The sequence below is a fragment of the Sinohyriopsis cumingii genome, chromosome 12, assembly GCF_028554795.1.
Source record: "Sinohyriopsis cumingii isolate HCF-2022 chromosome 12, ASM2855479v2, whole genome shotgun sequence".
Lineage (NCBI taxonomy): Eukaryota > Metazoa > Mollusca > Bivalvia > Unionida > Unionidae > Sinohyriopsis > Sinohyriopsis cumingii.
The window spans coordinates 29,961,585-29,984,525 of NC_142972.1; the positions used below are offsets into that span (position 1 = coordinate 29,961,585).

Below are 22,941 nucleotides of genomic sequence, written 5' to 3' on the forward strand. Positions count from 1 at the left end.
AAGAAATGTGTTTTGCTAACTTAATAACGATAAAAAGTAATGAAAGTGATACATCAAACTACATACCTATTTGACTCATATGCATTTTATGTGAAGATTTGGATAATGTAGTTATATCTAACGAATAAATTAACAAAGCATTTAACCGATTCGGCCCCGATCCCGTCTGTAGGCGTGATGAGGTTGTACCCTATTTCCGAGCTCTGCAGCATCAAGGTCATTGAAGATACACCAAAGTGGGTGGTATTACAAAAAGCAGACAGATATATCTCTAAAATGATACCAGATAATCTGGAAGTTCTAGTTGCACTACAAAATTGGACCCGGTTTTTTTTTTCATCCAAAATTCGCTCGTGGTCGGAATGCGATTTTGTATCCGGATTTTAGACCTTTTGGTCTCAGGCAGACCGGTCTGAACTGCACAGAGACAGGTGATCCTTTGCAAAAACTAGGATAAGGTGGGCATTTGGAATAAAGAGCGGTCTCCATACAAAAATGATGGGTTCATTAAGCAAAAAAAAAAAAAAAAAAAAAAAAAAAAATATCCAACTTTTACCCTTTTTTTCATGCGCAAGCAAAATAACCAATGGATAATGATGTTTCTTATACAACTAGGCATTAATCTCATGGAAAATCTGTTGAAAGCCGATGTATTACGATGTATTCTGAAATAGCCCTCCAAATGTCTTTCCTACCCACATTTCAGGCGAAAACGACAAAAATCTCTGAGGCCGAATGAGTTAAGGAAGCATAATTTACTGTATTTTTCTTAAAGCATGGATTTCGTGAAAAATTAAGGTCAGTATATATAATTTGTTGGAGAATTAGCAAGAAACCTTCCACACGGCCATTAATCTGTTATAATACGTCTTGACTTCAATAACGCTTTTGATAATACTTTATAAACTGGACATGACACCATAAATTAAATATTAAACTGGATTACAACTTTCCAGAGAGAATACAGTCAGTAATAAATATCCCAATCAGGGCGTTCTGCGAGCATGGTTTGCCACCTCCTTGGATAATGTTCTCTAGCTTCATCTCAGACTAAACAGGAGGCGTCAGCAGCGTCACTCCGTTCACCTACAGATAACAAAGTATGCTCACAAGCCCCATCTTCTGTGCTAGAATTCACTATGACAATAGTGGACTCGAAAAAGTCTTTCGCTTGTTGCCACAAAGTTGTTCTTCTCCTTCTTCGTCAACAGCTTGGTCCAGACTTACAACACTTATCGACATGCTCATCTACAAAAACAACTGGTGTTCAATTATCATCGCTGTCGAGTACAGTGGCTGACTCGGAGAGCATCGTAGTGAGATAGCGGCCATGTTAATAGCAAAGCCCACGTCAGTAAACGTAGCAGATGCCGTCCTGCACGGTGCAAGTATGGGCTGGCTTTGTAGTTTTCATATTCCATCACCGATCCAACATAAGGTTATTTGACGCAGTTATTGAGGATACGATGGTCTTGATACGTTACTATCGGACTCTGTCATCGAAATCTAACTGCGCGAGGTCAATAACAAAACCTTTAATGTTGAATTATTGGCCCGCTTAGGTTGATCAACATATCTCGCAAGCCGACCCAATATCAGTGTACATGCACTCTCGGAGCTCACTCTAGACATGACAGTGCCATAATGAATAACAGTTTGGAGGATACAAAATGTCCCTGTTCAGACGCGATCGGAATCGACCATACGTATCATATCGCACCAGGTCAATACCGAAAATCTTCCCCATGAGTAGTGTGATGTAATGGGGTTTCTCAGCCAAAACCCTATTTTGTATTAGGACGTCAGCATGATTACCCCGTCAGATTACCCTGTGAAAGACAAAAGGAACGTAGTCCGGTGTGCTATATTTTAAATTACATTTATCATGTGATGGACCTCGATACTTTCCAATAATATGACAGTGATCTTTTACACGATCTTGAGGCAAAAGCGCCCCCTCACAAATATGACATATTTCTGCTGTATTAAATTAAGCTTCCTGTTTTACTGTTAGAGGTTTCATTTTTTTTGTCTTAGTGAGTAACATCATGATGAGATCAATTTCGTTGATACGGTTTCTTATCAACCAGACAGCAGGATCTTTACCTCTATAAATATTTATTGGTTTTGATAAAGATCTATCAACAGCACAAACGACTTTATACTCTACTCCGCAAGAAATATACTCTTGTATTTTTCATATCGATGATTTATCAGGGTTATTTTTCTGCTCCATGCACTGGAAGTAAAATAGACTCGAAATCTGCATATATTATAAAAGGCACGTTCATCTTATTGCTGTAATTTGTAAATTGAAATATCTTTTTGTCTCACCAGGCCTTTTTCCTTATGCTTGTTATATTGACCTCCGACCAGCCCGTTAAAGGTTTCACTCACACGTAATGATTTTGATAAAACAATAAATTGACTGTTGTTTGTGATGTTCGATTGTTCATGTATCTTGGATATATCTTTTGTTAATCATCACCACCAGATACATTAACACCTGCAGGCAACAGCTGTTTATTTTGCTTTTCGAAGTTTGGAATTTGATATTCAGAAACAGGAAAGACAATCCCGCTAAAGTTTAGATTGTTAACATGACAAATTTATTCGATACTCGATATGGATGATCTCGTGCAGGAAATAACGCTGATAATACTGCCAATTGGAAACATTTTTTATCGCCATAATATTTGACATTAATACAACATTTCGAATTTTTTATATTTTAATTGGCAATTCGACATACGAGTTACCTCGCAGTGGATTATAATTCATAGTGTGAAACTCTTTCTGTTATTTCATCAAATTTCCAACCAGAACCAGATGCAGTGTACTCATCGATTTTCTTCCATATCTCCTGAAATACATTATCTGACAACGATATTAAATCTGTCCCTGTTAGAATTCGACTAGATTTTGATGTAATATAAGGATCGAAAAATTCCTCACGTTGCTGAGCAGCTTGATAGATAATCATATCATTGGCTTGCTGTTGGGATTCCAGAGATATATGTAGCTTAGAAAGCTTAATAAAAAACTGAACTACAATCTTTAGACCCTTGTGCGTGGCAAGTTTGGATTTAATTGTTGGCAGAAGCAGATGATATAACTTTTTGGCAGAGAAATTTGCTAGTAAACACTTATAAAATCGCCAACTGTTATCAAACCCAGCAAATGCGGTTGCAATTTTTCTAAGATGATATCATTCCGTCGAGAATAGAATTTTCTTTGCTATATCGGCAAGATTCAACATCGCTATATCTACTCTTTTACATTTCTCTAATAGTACGATACGAAAATATTAATTAGAGAAACAAAACTGCAATTATTAGAACATTAGCAGATCTATGCTTAGTGAACTTGAAACAACGGTTAGTGAGCAGGAGATATTCTACATTCATCAGAAGTACAACTTTTATGCAGGAAATATGCTTGGAGCGGTGACTAATCTTAAAATTAAATCTTCGTTTGGGATTAGAATTCCGGATGGTTATAAGATAAAAGTAAAATCGGAGAATGATGATAAATATACTGAAATGTTAATCAAGGACTTCATTTATTCGTTGTTTTGTGATGAGATTCCAACGGGGATGAGAGTGTATCAGGTAAATGATCAGGTAACTCATAATAACATCCCAAACTTATCTTTGCAAGATGAATTTCATCCACATTCGGTCTATGATTTTTACGAGGCAAATGATAGGTTACTGCATTTATATGGGAAAATATGAACGAGTTTTTCGGATGGAGATATTGAACGGCCTTGGGAATGCAGTATATCTATCCGACGAAATGAGTTCATATTTTCCCATACAAATGCAGTAACCTTGTTATTATATGATCATTTTCTTATTCTAACTAAGGCTTAATTATATAAACAAAAATACACTACAAGAAACAAAGTAACTGAATGTATGCCGTATTCCAAACTAAATACACAAGCGCAGATTCATTATTTCACAACAACATTATTAATGCGCAGATAACTCAGCCCAGATACATTTGAACTTAGTCGCGCGCTAGACACAACTTTGTAAGAAAATGGCGGCTTGGTCTACTTAAAATTTAAATTTGGAGTCATATTGTGAATAAATGCGCATTAAAACAACTTTTCCATTTGATCTGGAATGAATAAATTTAGGTATTTTTGTCGATTCTACAAAATGACGTGATTATGGACTGGATTTATCTGTGTCAATAAAGTACCTCGGATTTCAGCAGCGTGTTGACATCTGCAAGTGTGTTTCTGTTCTGTCAGTCAATGTTCGAAATCATAATGTGGGAAAAATATGAGGTCTTTTAATTGCAAGTTTAAAAAAGACGCTATGGAATATAATGTTTATTTCATTTTGAGTGCAGTAAGGATGATTTAATTGCACTTGGGATATAGTCGAAATTACAGTACAATTTCGAAATGTGTAATCAAGCTTGAGAACCCATGACATGGCTCATTTCATTCGGATTTGCAGAACTAAAAAAGGATTTTTCGAGGAAATTCAGGATGTAAAACTGTAAGTATAGTTTTGCCATTCTTATTACTAGCTAAAGAAGACAGTATATGCCTTTTCACTTGCATGTTTTTTGTAGGGACCCAGTAATTAAATTAATTATGGCGTCTATCTCTCCTAAATACGAAACATTGTAACGAGAAAGTTAACACGGAATGTGTCAAAGCAGCTGGTATGTGGCAGCCCACGAAACATTTGCTTTTGTTCATTCAGAAACAAATTTAATCAACCAAAATGTAAAGCGCATACTACGTGAGTACACATGATTTGTTTATAAAATAGTTCCTAATACACTTCTGGGCAAAGTGAGTGCAATATGAAGTGAGCGCGGGTGCAGTCTCGTGAAATACTGAACGATTTTGACAATGTAAAGTTAACGGAGAAAAAATGAGCATATAATAATTATAGGTTACTGTATTTGTATGGGAAAATATGAACGAGTTTTTTGGATGGAAATACTGCACAACCTTGGGAGTATATCCATCCGACAAAACGAGTTCATATTTTCCCATACAAATGCAGTAACCATTTTATTATATGCCCGTTTTTGTTTAACTACTTAAGGCTTAATAATAGCATACATTACAAGAAACAGTGTATCTGATTTATGCTTTATTCCAAAATAAATTCACAACCGTAGATTCTTCAATACACAATAACAGTATTCATGAGCACATAGGTCCGCCCACCAACCTTTTAACTTCATAGCGCTCCGTGCGCTCAGTCACTCATTTGAAAAATAAATACCATTTTGCTCTATCTGAAATTGAAATTTAAAGTCATATTATGAATGACTGCGAAATTGAACAAAGTTTTCTGTGCTCGTCTCGGCCTCTAAATCCAAACATATTTGCAAAAAGGTAGACGAGGGATAATTGCAAAGCAGCTGGCGTGTGAGAGCCCATTTCACCGGCTGAAAATAAAACTTCTTTGTCATTATGGCTTATCGGCTCTGATGCTCTTGCTTTTCTTCCAAAAACAGCCTTCTTCAGTTGCATTTTTGTTAGAATTTAGTGCTTCGTTTGATTTCTGAAATGGACGGTCTCTAAGAGATACTGGGTACCCTTTAGCCTTAACATGTCATTCTGTGCTATTTCTTATGGAATCTAAAGAACATGGCTCATACTCAGAACCACTGGCTTTGCAAATCCTTATAAACGTATCGGCTAAATACGTGTTTAAATGATCCGGAATTATATTTTCAATGCAGTGTGTCTCACGTTTGTTGTCATACAGCCATCGATGCACATTTCGGATATCACGTTCAGTCTCCTGCTTTGTTGAAATTTTGTTTTGTGATTCCATGAATTCATCTACATTGTCAACTTTGGCATCTCTACTTTCAAATGGCTCAAACGGCTGGTTTACTTCATCCACAGACAAATAAAATAAATCAAAAGTGCTGCCGTCTGCGTCCATTGTTTGTTTACAATAGAAAGTAGTTCCTTTACGCACGTGAATGTTATATGTGTATTGATGCGCGAGTTCAGTATCGGGTAATATTGCACGATTCTGAAAATGTAAAGTTAACGGGGAAAAAATGAGCATATAATAAATTTGATTATTTAATGGTTATGGTCAGAGATTCTAACACCGGTTATATTAACTATCTCATCGTCTTTTGCTTGAGATATTTCATGGTCAGATTCCTAATGCATTTGTGATTGATCACAGAAACGGAATCAAAACTGATAACAGACTTCGGAAACTTAATCTTATTTCACAGAATGGAAACGTATGACGAGGTAAGGGAGTTAGGATTAATTTTAAATAAGCTTGTCCAGTGATACCAACTAGCTTGGAGACAAAAGAAGAAAAAATATTTCCTTGTATTTCAGCAGCTGCAAAATATTTTGATATTTGTGCAGCATCTGTCAAACGTGTTACAGACGCGTTACAAATCTGTCAAACGTGTTACAGACGGCGTTACAAAATCCGCCGTTCTCATTATTACCTTTGATAGAATCTTCTTTCAATATGAATCACCAGCTATTTACAATATTAGCGACTTCACTATTTGTCAAGCAGAAATTGAGATATTTGTTTCAGGTTTCCTTGTCGCATTCGACTAGGATTTTCCATATCGAAGTATGTGATCAAGGTCTATGCTGCTGTGTAAGATCAAATTATGTTTTTCTCTTTCTACTTCGAAAGCAGACTGACACGTTGTTGTCACCACGGAACATATTTCTTACAGCCTCTTCCAGCGGATGAGCATTTATAACATTAGCACGAGTAACAAAAATATCCATATTTCATAATTAACACAAAACTGTAGCTTACAGATCCATTTTCAGAATATTTGTTAGATCTTCCCCTTGTCAAACAGCAGTGAACCCATTTCATGATGGTGTCCCTATCATATCTAACTAACTAACTAACTAACTAACTAACTATATATATATATATATATATATATATATATATATATATATATATATATATATATATATATATATATATATATATATATTTTTTTTTATTTTTTATTTTTTTTTCTTCAAGTTCTGATACCTCAGAATCTGTCAGTAACACACCAAACTCAGAGTAAGGATCGTATTCCAAGACAACATTCACATACTTTTTTCTTCTGTTTGATAGCTCATAAACAGCGTGACAGCGTCGAATAAGAAGTTCATGTTTAAGATTTTAGGTCTGACGATTCTTTTTATTTTGTCCGGCATTTTATTACAGTAAATTAGATAAAAGTCTTATGTATAAGATGTCTCATACAAATTTCACGATAAGAATGTAAGAGGTTTACTGTGATATCGATCGTGATACAATGCATCAGCCAGCGTATCAGAATTCTTCGAATTCCAATACTGATAGTCATGAAAAACATCGCCGTGTTGCTAGAAATCTAAATACTGCAGCACATCAGAATTCGAAGGATTCCAATACTATTAACAGTCAGCACGCAAAACATCTCGAATTTGATCTAAAAATGTATATGCTCCCTGTTATTGAGGACACATATGCAGATGAGCCAGGTATAGAAGATGAACAAATTTATATCGCAGCGAAGTCAATAGTATAATGTAAAATATACCTCGCTAAAAGGGATTAAAATATTTAATTTTACTGTCCCTGAACATCAGATATTCTTGGAGTTTGTTAAAGCCATTTATGAATCATGGACATTTAGAAGTTTATGGCCGTCGAAAAAGATACAATTTGATTTTCTGTTTGTTAAGATTTTTAGCTTGATGGGAGAGAGCGCACTAGCAACAACACGATGAGAATATTTAATGTCATTATACAGGCCAGTGAAATGTAAGTCTGTCATTTTCAAATACGAGAAAATTTGCTGTGACTGGATTTGATCGTCGGATGTTATGTATCACACGATTGGATCGCTAGCCATCTGATCAAAGAGCTTTTATTTCACTTGCTGGTATCCAGCTATTTAGAACTGTCGCCGTAGCCTCTCCATTTGACCAAACTTTTCTTACCTTTCCTTGCTAATACTCGCTCGATGACAAATATATCCTGATCCGTCTTTTGTAGTTACTGTTTGTATAAACTTCCAGTAATTTCCTCCCCTGCTGAGTGTTTCAGCTTAAACGTCACAGGTATTTTTGTTATCATTTTATCCACAAAGAATACTTCCTCGGACCATTTCGGAGTGAATCCTTTTTCAAACGTTTTTCTTTTTCGCTAGTGAAATTACAACTCTATCATCCACACTAAACCTGTGTCTTTGGTACATATCCTCATTCGCTAGTACTGGATTATTGCTTCGTTGGGAGACATTCCTAGTGTTTGATGTTTTGTGTACAAGTTAATGGCTTTGACAGTGAGTTGCTTGTAGATCTTTTCTTTTAGAGTGCGATCAAATATCTAGACATTGACACGTTTCCCTTCATTTTCGGTTATATATTTGGTTATATCATTTTGTTCCAGAAACTGCTTGAATTGCTTATTTAAAAAAATCTGCTCCTTGATCGGTTCACGTCTTATTAGGCTTTCTTTCTTTGCTGATTATAACCTCTCTCAACGCATCAGTTACGGTTTGTCCTGTTTTATCTGTGACAGGTATGCTAAACGCATATTTACTAAAAATGTAAACTACATTCATCATGTACCCTTTATTATCATTGTACTTAACAATGTTCGACATATCACGGAGATCTATTGCCCATATGTCATCAAATGAATTTGCGACAACCGTTCGTCGAGGAAACATTTTTGTTTTGTTTGTGAAGTTCATGTGTTAGAGCGCACCGCACGCACTCCATTGTCATACATTTCATTTTTACCAAGCCCAAGTTTATATTTCACTTCGTACTAGCTTACAATCAGTTCGCTCTCTTATTCCACTAGGTTTCATATTACTTAGCCCGTCAAGCATAATACGGTCGCAACCAGATTTATCGTTTTCGTTGTCACAGTAACATGTGTCAAGACACATTGCAATTTCGTCGACCTGATTGTATGACTCTTGACCTTTTAATGAATTACCATTTTCATCAAGTTGCTTATAGAACGGATTCCAGGGTCCAGTGTACTTGTGAAATTGCAGGGTCAATCCATTGCTGGGTAACGGTAATTTACCAATTAACTTGTCAATATCGAAGCCAGATCCGATTACAGCTCGGTGATTATAACACTGGCAATAAGTTACTATTTTATCCTGCTCTATGCAGAGATCGTGGTCAGCTTTATATGTACACAATTTGCATGCAAAATGGATTTGCATTTTGTTATAATTTAATTGTCGACTAAAACAGTATTAGTACTTCTTGGCATTCCTTGATCTCCAGGTAATAGTGAGTCACGTTTGAGAAACATACTCTTTTTCTTGCCACAGGCAGCACATATACTTTACAGCATTAGTCTGTTATTGCTAGTAGTTACATGGTTTCGTCTGTATTTTCCGTTTAACGTCTGCACTTCAAGCAATACGTGGCAATTTTTATATTTGCTTGTTAGATAAAATTGCAATTTTCTCGTTTTCCATGCCCGGTTTAGGTGTAAATTGTAAAATAATTTTCAGAAAATCACTATCGGAGTGGTTTGCATTTGTTTTATAAAAATAGCACAATAATATCCACAAACTGCAGTTCCAACTGGCTGAAAATGATCAGAGTAATTTTGTTTATATATACTTGGACGATAGCACGTACTGTTCGATAATATCACTTCGCGGCAACCCAAACGAATCAAAATAGTTCTTTTTATAAAGAGCTATGCAATGAGTGCCAGATCCTTCGTTGAAAGTTCGAATATTTATAACATAACATTGATTTGTCTGTAGAGAGCTCTAGGTGGTGATTGGATCGCCAGCTGTCGGATTCTTCGAATTGCGAATTCATGTTTTAAAATTATTCCTTGAAATCCGCTAACATCGTTAAATTTATCTAGAATCTCAAAGTTGTCCAACGGGGACGCTTTCAACGTCTGGTACCAGGTAGCATTAATCCTCTCCCACATCCTATCCCAAGCAGATTGGGAAGTAGACTTCCCGCTATGAATCCACCTTGGACTGCTTTCCGGTTCGTCTTTGCGGTTCTCTGTTTGCTTTAGTTGTTTTACGTTTTTTGCTGCTGTTTTACGTTTCTAAACACTTTGTGTTTTGGGCATATTTTATTTTTAATCGTTAGAAAAAAATAACTAGATTACTAACTGTTTGATACCGTCACCGGAAGCATCCTTTTGGTCGCCCAGGATATCGCCTCCCCCAGGCAGCAGCTATCCACAGGGTACCTAGTGCTGCTAATAATTGGGGTTGTACCGTTTTTGCAACAATTGCTAATACAGCTCCCAGAAATCCTCCAAGGATCGCATGCGATCTGGATATTTCAGCAACTTGCGCTACTGATACTTTATGATAAAAGGTCCTTCCAGTCGTATTTTATTGATATGCCGCTGTGTTAGCATTAGTTTGGCCAGCACTCGGGGTTCCAAAATCTATCCTCAGCGAAACAGACTGTCGTTTAACAATAGCTTGTGTAAATGTTTTAACTTGTCTCGGCGATAAATTACCTTTATGTATATTTTATTTCATTTCAATTTTTTCCTTTCGTCTGATACAATTTATACCGCGGTCATTCCGCCACTTGTTAGTGGATCAATCCACGTCTGCTGTAAAATGCTGTACATTTCAAGTGCAGAGGACCTTACACCTGGTAGTCAGTCTCTTGCTAGCAAGAAAATCAATACATTCCGCCGCTTGTTTGATAATGTTATACCGCACATACCAAATGTATTGTGTAGAGCACTTCAGACTTGGACGGTCATCCTGTCCTTTGTAGAATCTATGAGACACAATACGTGTCAATGTAACTTCAACATCACAATATGATTCAATAGCTCGTTTGCTATGCTTACTGCTTATCAAAGTGAAATATCAGATAAAGTGTTCTTAACTCTTCGATTGAAATTTTAGATCCACTATCAGCATCCGGATATTTTTACATGGTGTTGTTGTTATTCTCTTCGTGTTATCAGTCGAATTTGGTATTGCAATTGATAAATTTTGTTTTGTTCAAAGTATATATTTTTCATAAATGTTGTCAACATCGCTTCAAGTTCGATTGCTTTATCGATAGATGCAACGATTCGTGGAATCCACAGGACTAGTCGTGAAATTACAAACTGGTAATTTGGATTGGCATCAGCACCAGCTCGCATCAATCATTTTTTCAGCTTGATTAAGTATAAGCGTATGTTTGATACCACGAAATACTTTATTATAAAGTGTCTTCAAAAACTTATTGTTGACATCTACACTACTGACAATGTCATCAGAAAATAAATAACAGTGTCTTCAAAAACTTATTGTTGACATCTACACTAATGACAATGCCATCAGAAAATAAATAACAATGTCTTGCATGTCATTCCCATCATTTGCATGTGTGTGTGTGTGTGTGTGTGTGTGTGTGTGATTCAGATTTTTAACATAGCTTTAAAACAAATTCAGTCATATTGCTGCAATGTCTGCAGTGTGGCACTTTATAGTGATGTCTAGCACTGGGGCATTATGCCGCAGACATGTAGCATCCAGTCTCATTATCCTGCTAAAACCATTTTTATAAGTCTTTGGTATGACTTGGCCAGGGTTCAAACTTGTGTCCTTTTGCATTCAAGGCAGATGCTCAAACCACTTAGGCCACCAAAAGCAGTCCGTGATGATAAGAGTAATGTCAGTAAGTGTACATATGCATGAATGGCGTATCACAATGGAATTTCTCACTTGGAATTTGATTGTCTGATAAGCAGAACCAATAACAAATATAAAAAAACACCATACAACTCTCTGTGGTTTTCTCAACCAGAACCTGTATATAGTCACTGCACCTATATAGGCAAAACCAGTTATAATGTGATGCTTGGGATCCAAAGAATAACATCGCTATATAAGCGGGATTGCATTATTAAAATTTTTCAAAAAACTTCCCCATAGAAAATGTCCATTGAAATTTTGATGTCATCAGTTTTAACTAACCTCTTGATCATATATCACAATATGTTTTAGAAAAATTCGGAAGTTAAGGCAACATTAAATGCAGTTCTGGGATAAAAAATGTTAGGGAAATGAATAATCGGCTTTTCCGAGAGCATGTATTAAGGATGTTAAAAACGAGGTCACCTTAAAAAAATAATGGAAGCCATGCTGCCATTGCATCATAAGCAGAACTGCATTATAATGAATCGCGTTATAATGGGTTTTATCTGTATTATGGATACAAGCATAAAACTGTGTGAGGGTCCTTATGAATGCACATAAATGTAAATTCTTGGAACAAAAGCCTATATACCGGTACCTACCGCAATTGTGCTGAAATATTTTGGCAAAGGTAGAATGTTGTAATCATTTTTCAGCAGGACATAAGATTTCATGGCTGCTGTAAGTGCAAGTTTTCTATGCTCAAGGCTCTGGACAACAGGAAGGTTTAACTGCGAGTATGGGTTCATGGATGGTGGGTCGAACTCTCCCAGCCTCATTCTAGTATAGAAAAGAGGCTTTACTCTTTCTCTGACCAGTTCCTCTGAAACCTTCCCTTGCTTGACAGCATCAACTAAGCAACAACAAAAAATATCCTTTTCATATAACATATCATATATGCAACAGCTTTTTTTGGCTTTATGAAATTGAATTTGAAAGTATACATCATTTATGTTGAATAAAGCTATATATATATATATATATATATATATATATATATATATATATATATATATATATATATACCTGATAAACCTAAATTGCAAGAAAAAGGACAACTATAGATTCCTCCTTTAAATAGTCTTGTACAATACTTTTAGAAAATATCAGTTTTACAATGAATCACTGCCATATAACGTCACCATACATTGCATTAAAATAGTCAAGGGAATTATAGCACTCTCCATATGTGCATGCCTGTGTGATTTATTACATGCCTATGTGCTTTAGTGCATGCCTGTATGCTTTAGTACCAGTTTTACCCACAATACCTTGCAGAAAGTTAACCATCATGGCCTTCAAAATAGCTCATTTGTGCAGAAGCTTTAGCGTTAACCATCATCAAGTACAAAATTCATTTGTTTGCTTAAAATAACAGCTTTCATGCTGTTATAGTTTACAGTCATACTTTATAATTTAGTGAAGTATTTTTGCAGAACTTTTGATGGGTGTACCTATTACACCATGCTGAAACTGACCTAAGATTAGGTTAATGCAATCTTATCTCCCCTTATCTCCACTATGAAAATGAACTCAGCAATATAATCATACACTGATTTCTGTTTACCTGAGAAATCAAGGTTTGTTCCTGCTTTGAGACAGGCAGCTGCTGTGTCGATAGGCGTCTTGAGGTACTTGTGTGCTGTAATAATTAACTCGACAGCCCCCAGGTCACTTACAACATAACCTGTGAAATTCCATTCATTTCGAAGAATGTCTGTCAGAATCCTATCATTAGCACATGCGGGAATTCCATTGATGCTGAGTTATTGATTGAATAGAGAAAATGAAACAATATCAATATTTGGTATGAGTGAGGACAATTGTTTATAAACTGACTTTCCAAAACATTAGTATATAACATTGTGTAAGTACTAAACAACGAATAATAAATTTCCTTCTAAAATCATACAGCACTGCATTGCTGGAAAAATTTTATTTGAAAAATTATGCCTGAATGGCATCTGACATAAAGAAAGCATGCCTGTTTCATAGTAAAAAATGAATATAACGTCCAGCATTTTCTTGTGACGATGCCAACAAACTATCCGAGGAAAGCATTACTGTTCCATGTTCAACAAGGGATATAACATCCAGCATTTTCTAGTGATGATGCCAGCAAACTATCTGAGGAAAGCATTACTGTTCCATGTTCAACAAGGGATGTAATGTCCAGCAGTTTCCTGCAATAATTCCAACAAGATAACAGCAGAAAATACTACTTTTTAATGGTCAAAAAGAAAATTAATGCCCATCAGTTTTCTAAAATAATGCTATAATGCTAACAAGCTTAGTGTGAAAGAAATATTTTTCATGGTCAAAAAGGGATAATGTCCATTGGTTTTCTACAATAATGCCAGTAAGCTAGCACAGGAAAGCATTAGTGTTTAAAGATTACAACTGTACATAATGATACATAATGACGACAGAATTTACATAAGATGCAAAACAATCTCATTAGATATCTGGATATACAAAATCTGACATGCTAATAATATGTTTGCATAACTCTGTGGGAGCAAAGACTGAAGGATGAATATAAGCAAATTGAAAAGGCTTCTTTGGATTTAGCAGTAGGTGTAAAACATATGTGTCAGCATAAAGTACAATAAATTGCTAACCTGTAACAGCTATAATTATGCAATTTACATAGGTGTCAGCATAAAGTACAATAAATTGCTAACCTGTAACAGCATAAAGTACAATAAATTGCTAACCTGTAACAGCTATAATTATGTAATTAACAGCATATTATGATTCCAGTCAATTGCAACTTCTGTCAACCTCTTGCACAATATGAACAAATTACCAACTACCGTAATTCATATAAATATTCCTATAAGTGAATACATACAAATCATAAATTCTTTTTTAACAAAATTTTTCATACATAAATTTTTTATATTATCAAACAAGAGGCCTAAAGAAATGGGTCTCATATTGCACACCTAGTGACAATGTTAATTTTCGAATGCTAATTCATACATTAATGAAAATGTTGAGTGGAAAAGGAAATGTCTGGAGAACTTAATTGCTACACTGTCTATTGGTATTGCTAGACCAGATATAAAGGAGATTAAAATATAGAAGTTATGTTTTTAATTTGCTTGTATTTTCTTGTGGAAAAAAATACAACAGACACAACATGGCAAATAATTTTAATTTTTATTCATTAATGTGCATTTAACCATGAGAGATGTTTTTGCTGACCAAAAACATGCAAAAAATATTAAATACACTTTCTTGGCATGAAAAGGCCATCAGTCATACAACCAGCATGGGGCTCTGGATCTCCCCTCTGCTTACTGAGGACATGCTCCAGTTCATAGCTTACAAACTGTTTATCACCCCACCCTTTTAAAGAATATATACACTTACTTGGGACTACAAAACGAGCTAATTCATGCAGTCAGCGTGGATTCCTGGTTCAGGTATTATCCCCAAGAAGTCATTATTTGAAAATTGCTGACATCCCCACCCACAGTAGCCATAGTGATTCAGTGGTTAAGGAAACAGATCCATTGCCAGAAGGATGTGAATTCAATTTCCACCAATGATTGATCTGGATTGACTACTGAATTTCTCAGGATTGTTTTGAAAGACAATGCATTTATTAGCTCTAAGTAATTAAAAAATTTAAAAGTTCTGGGAGAAAAGCAAACTGGGTTATTTTTTAAACCATATTAAAATATAACAAAAACAAATATATGTTTCAAATAACTTGTGACTAATGGCTCTGGCTCTATGCAAATGTCAAAATAATGCATATACAAGCAATAACATAATAAGCCTGACCTTTTACCTGAAAAGATGGCAACTTAATATGGGAATGTACAGTCTCAAAATCAAAATGGAATTATGTTGCAATTTATATTGCAAACTTCAGGTGTTTTAAATGCAGAAAAAGTGGCCTATATTTGATATAAGAATGTATTCATGTCATTTTCTATACAACAAATTATGATTCTGATGTCTTCCAGAGGATGACTATTTGAATATTTTCACCCCCCAATTCTGAATGTCAAGTCACAAATGCAACAATAATACATGTAGTTGCAACTTTGAATCCTGAACATTCTCTAAAGCTGCAAAACCATCAGCCAATCAAATGCAATATCACATCATAAGTATGCAAAGGTCTCATTCCTATAACAAATGATCGGATATCTTGATTATGTAGCCCATTTACATAGTCTTATAAAAATATGATCACACAGAGTTGCTCAAGAGATGAGATCAGCTACTCATATTGAAAATCACCTTATTAATAATGTGGAGCTCTCCTTATTGCATTCTTCTGAGATCTTGATGACATGAACTCATATACCAAGTTTGATCAAAACTGAATCATACTATATGGCTTCCAGAGAAGTAACAATAGTTCAGTCAATCGTGTGCAAGATCACCACATAATATACAAGCAAATCTTGCTCATCACTAAGCTGATCCAAGAAAGAATAAATATGGTCTCCACAGCAGTAAAAATTTCTGCCAATCATATGTAGCATTATTTCAGTCACATGTATGGACATTACCTAATATCAAACCTGTCTGAGAAACTGATACCACACAAAAGTCATGTATTACAAAATACCTCAAAAGAAAGAGAATTTTCATTGACCCAATATTTAGCATGCAAATGAAAAAAACAAAAATACAACTATTATACAAATTTACATTTATAATATTAAAATACACACATCATCTCATTGCATTCTTCTGAGGTCATGATGACATAAACTCATATACCAAGTTTGATAAAAACTGAATCATACTATATGGCTTCCAGAGAGTCAGTCAATCGTGTGCAAGATAATAATCTTGCTCATCACTAAGCTGATCCAAGAAAAATATATGGTCTCCACAGCAGTAAAAATTTCTGCCAATCATATGTAGCATTATTTCAGTCACATGTATGGACATTACCTATTATCAAACCTGTCTGAGAAATTGATACCACACATAAGTCATGTATTACAAAAGACAGGTCAAGTCAGGAGTTTTTATCTCAAAAGAAGGAGGATTTTCATTGACCCAATATTTAGCATTGCAAATGGACAAAAATTGCATCTATTATACAAATTTACATTTATAATATTAAAATACACACATCATCTCATCAAATAAGTCCTTTCACAGTAACTTGGTGTCATTCATACTCTCCCTGCAGGTATCACAAGCAGTTTAAGCATTCCTTGGAATATTAATGGATTATAAAGGTGGCAGACTTCATCAACGTTAATCTTAACACTTAGGAGATGATACACTGTTACTGGATCCAGGTTTCCTCTGGAGTTAGTTTGAATTTTCCTCAGAATGGAAAATGTCCTTTCAGTGTCTGCATTGGAATGTGGCAATATCAAGACAACTTTACTGTTTGCACCAAGAAGTTTCAACCTCTTTGTGCATATGGGTAGATTCATATTGCTGACTGCCAGCCAGAACTGCTCAAGACTGGTACTCTCTGGGTCTAATGCTGTTTTAATATCAGTAAGATTCTCCACATGAAGCACAAAACATTGTATCATCACACTATTTGTAACTTTAAGCCTAATTTGCAGACACCTTTGTTATCCCAGGCATTACATATTACAATGGCAGTTAGTGACACCTACTTTAGCTTGGTTTAGATTCCTGTTTATGAAGGATTTAACTAGGTTCAGTGATGTTTATATCAGTTTTTGCAATGTGGTCATTCATAATAGTGTTAAACTCAGATTTGCCTAAAAATCGTGATTGCTGATTGCATTCAGAAGATGGCCACTCATGAGGTAATACATTTGGCTATAAAATTGGCATGTCTTTGCATTTCTTATGTTATCCACAGTTGATGCAGATTCCATAACAAAGATTTCAGCGATGGTATATTTGTTGCACTTAATTTACTTTTATGTGATTAAAAGCAATTCAAATTCTGCAACATGTTTGATGTCATTCTTGTCACCATAACAGACTTTACAATCTTTTTAATATGAAGAGCAGATTGCATATTCATGTCCCTTTGAATGTGATTGCAACCACTGAAATTCCCATTTCCAACTATTATTTGATTTTGTGATATTTTGGTTGCTTGGTTTTTGTTATTTTGACATTGTTATGCTCAACATCTTGCCAAACTTTAAACAATTAAATCAAACTGACCCGGTCCTATGCCACTTTAGACCATGAGTAATCCAACTAAAATCAATTGACATCTTTAATCCTGTTCAAATTACTTTTGATCATGCATCGTATAGACGCTTACCCATCTTGACAACTTTAAGTACCGAAGCAGAACATACCTCACAGACAGAATCAAACTAATGCTAATTGTTATGCTGATAGAGCTCTTTAGTAACCAACCATAATCAATTAAGGTCTTTAATTCTTTCAAATTTTTACTGTTCACATGCAGTATAATCCAACTCCACAAAATTCAAGCAATGAAGCCAGTGGTGGCAAACCCTGCATATCCGCTGGAAGATTATCTCATTAATATGCATAAATCTTACATATTATCGAGCTAGACCATGATCTTGATGACATAAGCCAATATTTCAAGTTTGATCCAAATCAGATGAAAAATACAGCTTCCAGGATTGTAACAAACTCAGTTAATCAGATGCAAGATCACATCCTTAATATGCACAGACTTTGCTCATTATTGAACTTGTACAAGATCTTACGAACCAGGCTCATTTTTCAAGTTTGAAAAACATCCCTTCCAAAGTGCTAACAAGCAGTTGTTCATGGATGTTTGTTGAACACGTTGTCATACCATAAGCTCACATGGCCTTATTACCAAAACGGCATGAAAAACTAACCAAGTCATCCTACAAGTTTTAATGTGCATTTGTCTATCTCAAATGGAGGTACAGAGATACAGAACTGGCAAGAGGCAACTATAATGACGGCAACCTATTTACGATGCAATGTGTCCTGCGATAATTTTCGGTCTGAGATCTTAGACTTTTTAAAGTGTGGTGAATATACCAAAAAATATGACTGTATTTTAAGCATTTTGTTTGTGTTTTTTGTCTTTATTTTCATTTTTTTGCCTTTTTGAGAGTATTTGCAGACTTTCATACTTTGTCTTTTGCCTTATGGTATATATTTAGTCCTGGTTGGATGGGTTTAACTTCCTAAGGATTTTGGCAAGGTTTTTACTCACCTAGCTTTTGTTTGACACTAAATAGCCAAGACTGGTGATGTGCCTACACATCTACACACACATACATTGTTATGTATATATATATATATATATATATATATATATATATATATATATATATATATATATATATATATATATATATATATATATATATATATATATATATATATATATATATATATATATATATATATATATATATATATATATATATATATATATATATATATATATATATATATATATATATATATATATATATATATATATATATATATATATATATATATATATATATATTGTATTTAAATTTTATCAACGATTACAGACTATATGGGTCATTTGTAAACAGCATATTATGTAGTCAACTTTTATCCATGATTGTAGATTATAATTTAACATGATCGTTTGTAAACAACATATTTACTTGGATCCGAGTTCCCTTGTAAAAACCCTGGTGCACAAGATGTTTGTTAGGTTGGTTGCTAAAATGTAAGTAAACAGACCTGACCATATGAAATTGATGGAGATTTCCACTAGAAATGACTTAAGTGTTGTGTCATAAGTCAGGTGACAGTCTGTTTATGAAGAAGACCAAGCGACAATTATTCATTTCTATTTTAATATCAGTCCTTCTAGAATCAATTTTAGATGTGCTCTTTATGTAATTTGAGAGGAATTATTTATTTAAATTATTCATTGTAATTACAAAATGCTCATTGACATTTTGGACTAAAATACTATTTGGGGATTATTGTGTATTTATTCCAAGACATTCTGGATTATATCACTGTGATAATAAAGACTATTAGTATATCAGCATATTCATAACTATTGGTAAGTCAGGACTTTCAAGGCCTGGAATTAATTCTGAACACTCAATACTTTGGACTTGTGATAATAGAACTTTTAGGATATTTTATTTTGATTCGCAGTACTCTAAGTTCCTTGTAAATGTTCACTTTGTATTAAAGGAAGAAAAAATATTTATAGAATTTTACTTAAACTTGTTTGTTTTGCTTTTTCTATTAGTTAGTTTAAGACCATAGAGTCATAACAACACACACACACACACACACACACACACACACACACATAAATACATACCTCAAATGGTTTTCTCAAAACTGAAAACAAGGTTTTGTCGTTAAATCTATAAGTCAAAAATAGCATTTTGCTACAGTTTTTGTCTATACCATTTTTGCTTACTAACCTTTATTTGCCACTAAATAACCAGGAGTGTGCTGATATGCCTATACACAATGTATAAGGATTTATACCTCAAATGTTTTTTTGTGTTTTTGGCAAAAGTGTCCTAAACGAGGATTTTGCCAAAATAGTACAATTTCCACATCAAGTACTGGAAGTCACTTAAAATAATTCATTAAACAATAACATAGACCCAAACTAGCCACCACATTATGTTACTACAGATCTAGGTCAATAATGTTTGCAGTTTGTTTGACGTTATACATGAGCCAACATAATAAGACCGAAACAAAAATGTGTGTTCCCGGTCAGCTGACTGTCCTTGTTTTTTGTTACTGACCCTATCACTCCCCCTGCCCTTCCTTGGGGTTAAAAAGAAAATTTACAAAACAATTTCCTAAAATTGATTTGTGCATCTAATTGAGCTGGTTTAGCCCAGTACTTGACTCAAGTTGAGGTGCTTAGTACATTATATATGCTAATTATTATAATATAAAAGCAGTGCAATAGGAAACACAAATATTGGAGGGAGGGGTCTTATACAGAAAGCACTTTATACTAATGGGAGGCAAGATCAAATGTAAAATACATCAGAATTCTGTGGTTTTGATGAGTTAAAAACATAACATATGATCTGATGTCCTGTATTCTGATACATCTCAGCTCTTACCTGTTATAACTGCACATGAAGCTGTACGTTCCTGCTTTAACACATGCTCGATGAGCAGGTAGGTAAGTCAGTCTGAGGTCTCTCTCTGTTACCTTGAGAAGAGTAATATTAAAATATTTTTGTACTTTAGTAATGTTATATTTCTTCAAATTATTCCTCAGAAAAATAGTTGAAAATATTCCAAAATTGATCATAAAAGCAATTTACATCAAAAATGAACTTTGTACTAAATTGAACATTATTTGTCGTTAACAATGGCAGTAATAGCTCTACTGAATGAGACCAGGACAGTATCCACATGACCAAGGATAGTTTACTGCATTTGAATGAGTAACTGAGGATGAAAATCCTATTACAATATATGAATGTTGTTGTTGTTGTAGTGGTTTAATGCCATATTTCAGCACACGACAGGCTATGCATGGCGGCCAGTATTAATGGTGGAGGAAGAACCAGGGAAAACCCCGGGAAGAACCACAGACCCACGAGAAGCTACTGGCGAGCTTTCTCACATATCCATGTTAGCTGAATCTTAGACTCGAACCCACACAGACATTAGTGAGATGGCAGTGATCCGTAACGGAGAGCGCTTTAGACCACTCGGCCACTCGGGGCCCCCGCAATATTTGACTGAGTCACAAGTCTAATACTGCATTGGGTCTACTATCAATTAAATGAATTCAGTAGAGGTATTGGTTTTGAAATAAACTTAATGTTCTGAAACTATTATTTACTTAACAAACTTACCATCACACTGATATCTATCCTTCAGATTCTGAAACCTTTTGAATACATTACTACCATAAGTACAAGCCAGCCACAGAGCTTGGTCAAGGAAATTACTCTAGAACAAAATTTATTCTGCTAAACCCATTGTTTGGCACAATGACCTTCACCTTTTGACTCCAAAATCAGCAAGCTTCATCCATATTTTATGTTCAAGCCCTCCACAAACCGTGGTCAATGTATGGTCTACAATTAAAGTTACAATGCAAAACATCATTTTTTTCTCTTTCAGTCACAATGACTTTTAGTTTTTGACTCAAAATCAATAGGTTTCTTTTCTACCAAATGTGTAAGTCATGAGCAAACAGGCATGAAGGTACATAGTGGATTACAAAGTTATGACAGTTGATCTTTTGACCCTGAAATAGATAGGGTTCTTCCATACTCCAAGTGTAAGCCAGCCACACAATTTGATACTTGTAAATGTTGGACAAATTGAGTTATTGTGTGAAAACAAAATTGGTAATTGGCAGAAGGAAGGACAAACATCATAACATAATATACAGTATGGTTCACATTTTGGTGGACATGCAAAAAGTTAAACAATTACTTTGGCATCAAAGGTGAATCTGGAGACAGGAATGGTATCAGGGCCACCATGGACAGCAATGACTTTACATCCAGAGCTGGTCAGCAGGTACCGGGAATGATTTCCCTGAAGACCCTGGACATGGCTAGTTGCAATCACACTGTCATGTAGGGGTCCTCACCATACACCTCCTGAATGAACAAGAGGCAGGTAATTTAATCTAAGTACATGTAGTGGTCCCCACCATACACATCCTGAATGAACAAGAGGCTGGTAATTAAATCTAAGTACATGTAGAAGTCCTCACCATACAACTCCTGAATGAACAAGAGGCAGGTAATTAAATCTAAAAACATGCAGGGGTCCTCACCATGCACCTTCTGAATGAACAAAAGGCAGATAATTAAATCTAAGTATTATCAAATTATAATCCATCAGTGAACTAATGTTAAAATTCAATGTCCCCTAAAGTAATGACAAAGTTTGAGAACATATTTTGGAATGGAATTCTTACTGTTGTTATGTATATTTTATTTAATTGTTTGTTAGTTAGTTATATTCTAATTTTATTTATTACATGCTATTATAATGAAACATTGTCTTTTGGACTTGACCTTGTCCAAAATTTTGTTTATTTCTGCTTGACCCAAGTTGATTTATTTTTATTTTATTCATTGTAAACAACTAATACATAGCTAAATTAGTTTCTATATGTATGGGTTTAAAATAAGTATTAATATTAATAGAAGTAAATATGTTTATTTGGAATTTCCTAAGTGAATTATATATAACTGAGGCTATTGTTTTGTAAACATCAGGATCATTCTAGAAGGTTATGTTCCATTAGGTAATGATTTTTTAGATAATGCTAATTGTGACCTGAGGTCAAGTAGAGAACTATATATG

General features: G+C 34.7%; 1 protein-coding gene across 1 annotated transcript; it reads right to left on the reverse strand.

Annotated features, from left to right (window-relative positions):
- Positions 1-12,272: 12,272 nt before the first annotated feature.
- LOC149786175 (uncharacterized) lies at positions 12,273-22,190 on the reverse strand. The gene is made up of 4 exons (XM_089975900.1): positions 22,057-22,190; positions 20,721-20,812; positions 13,256-13,449; positions 12,273-12,541 (listed from the first exon to the last, which is right to left on the reverse strand). The coding sequence occupies exons 2-4, from the start codon at positions 20,735-20,737 to the stop codon at positions 12,273-12,275; spliced, it is 480 nt and encodes a 159-aa protein (XP_089832026.1). The 5' UTR covers positions 20,738-20,812; positions 22,057-22,190.
- Positions 22,191-22,941: the final 751 nt, after the last annotated feature.

Excerpts from the sequence above, each read along its gene's own strand:
- LOC149786175 (XM_089975900.1), bottom strand. Across the intron at positions 12,542-13,255 it reads AACAAACCTTGATTTCTCAG|TTGATGCTGTCAAGCAAGGG; the intron begins GTAAACAGAAAT and ends GTTGTTGCTTAG.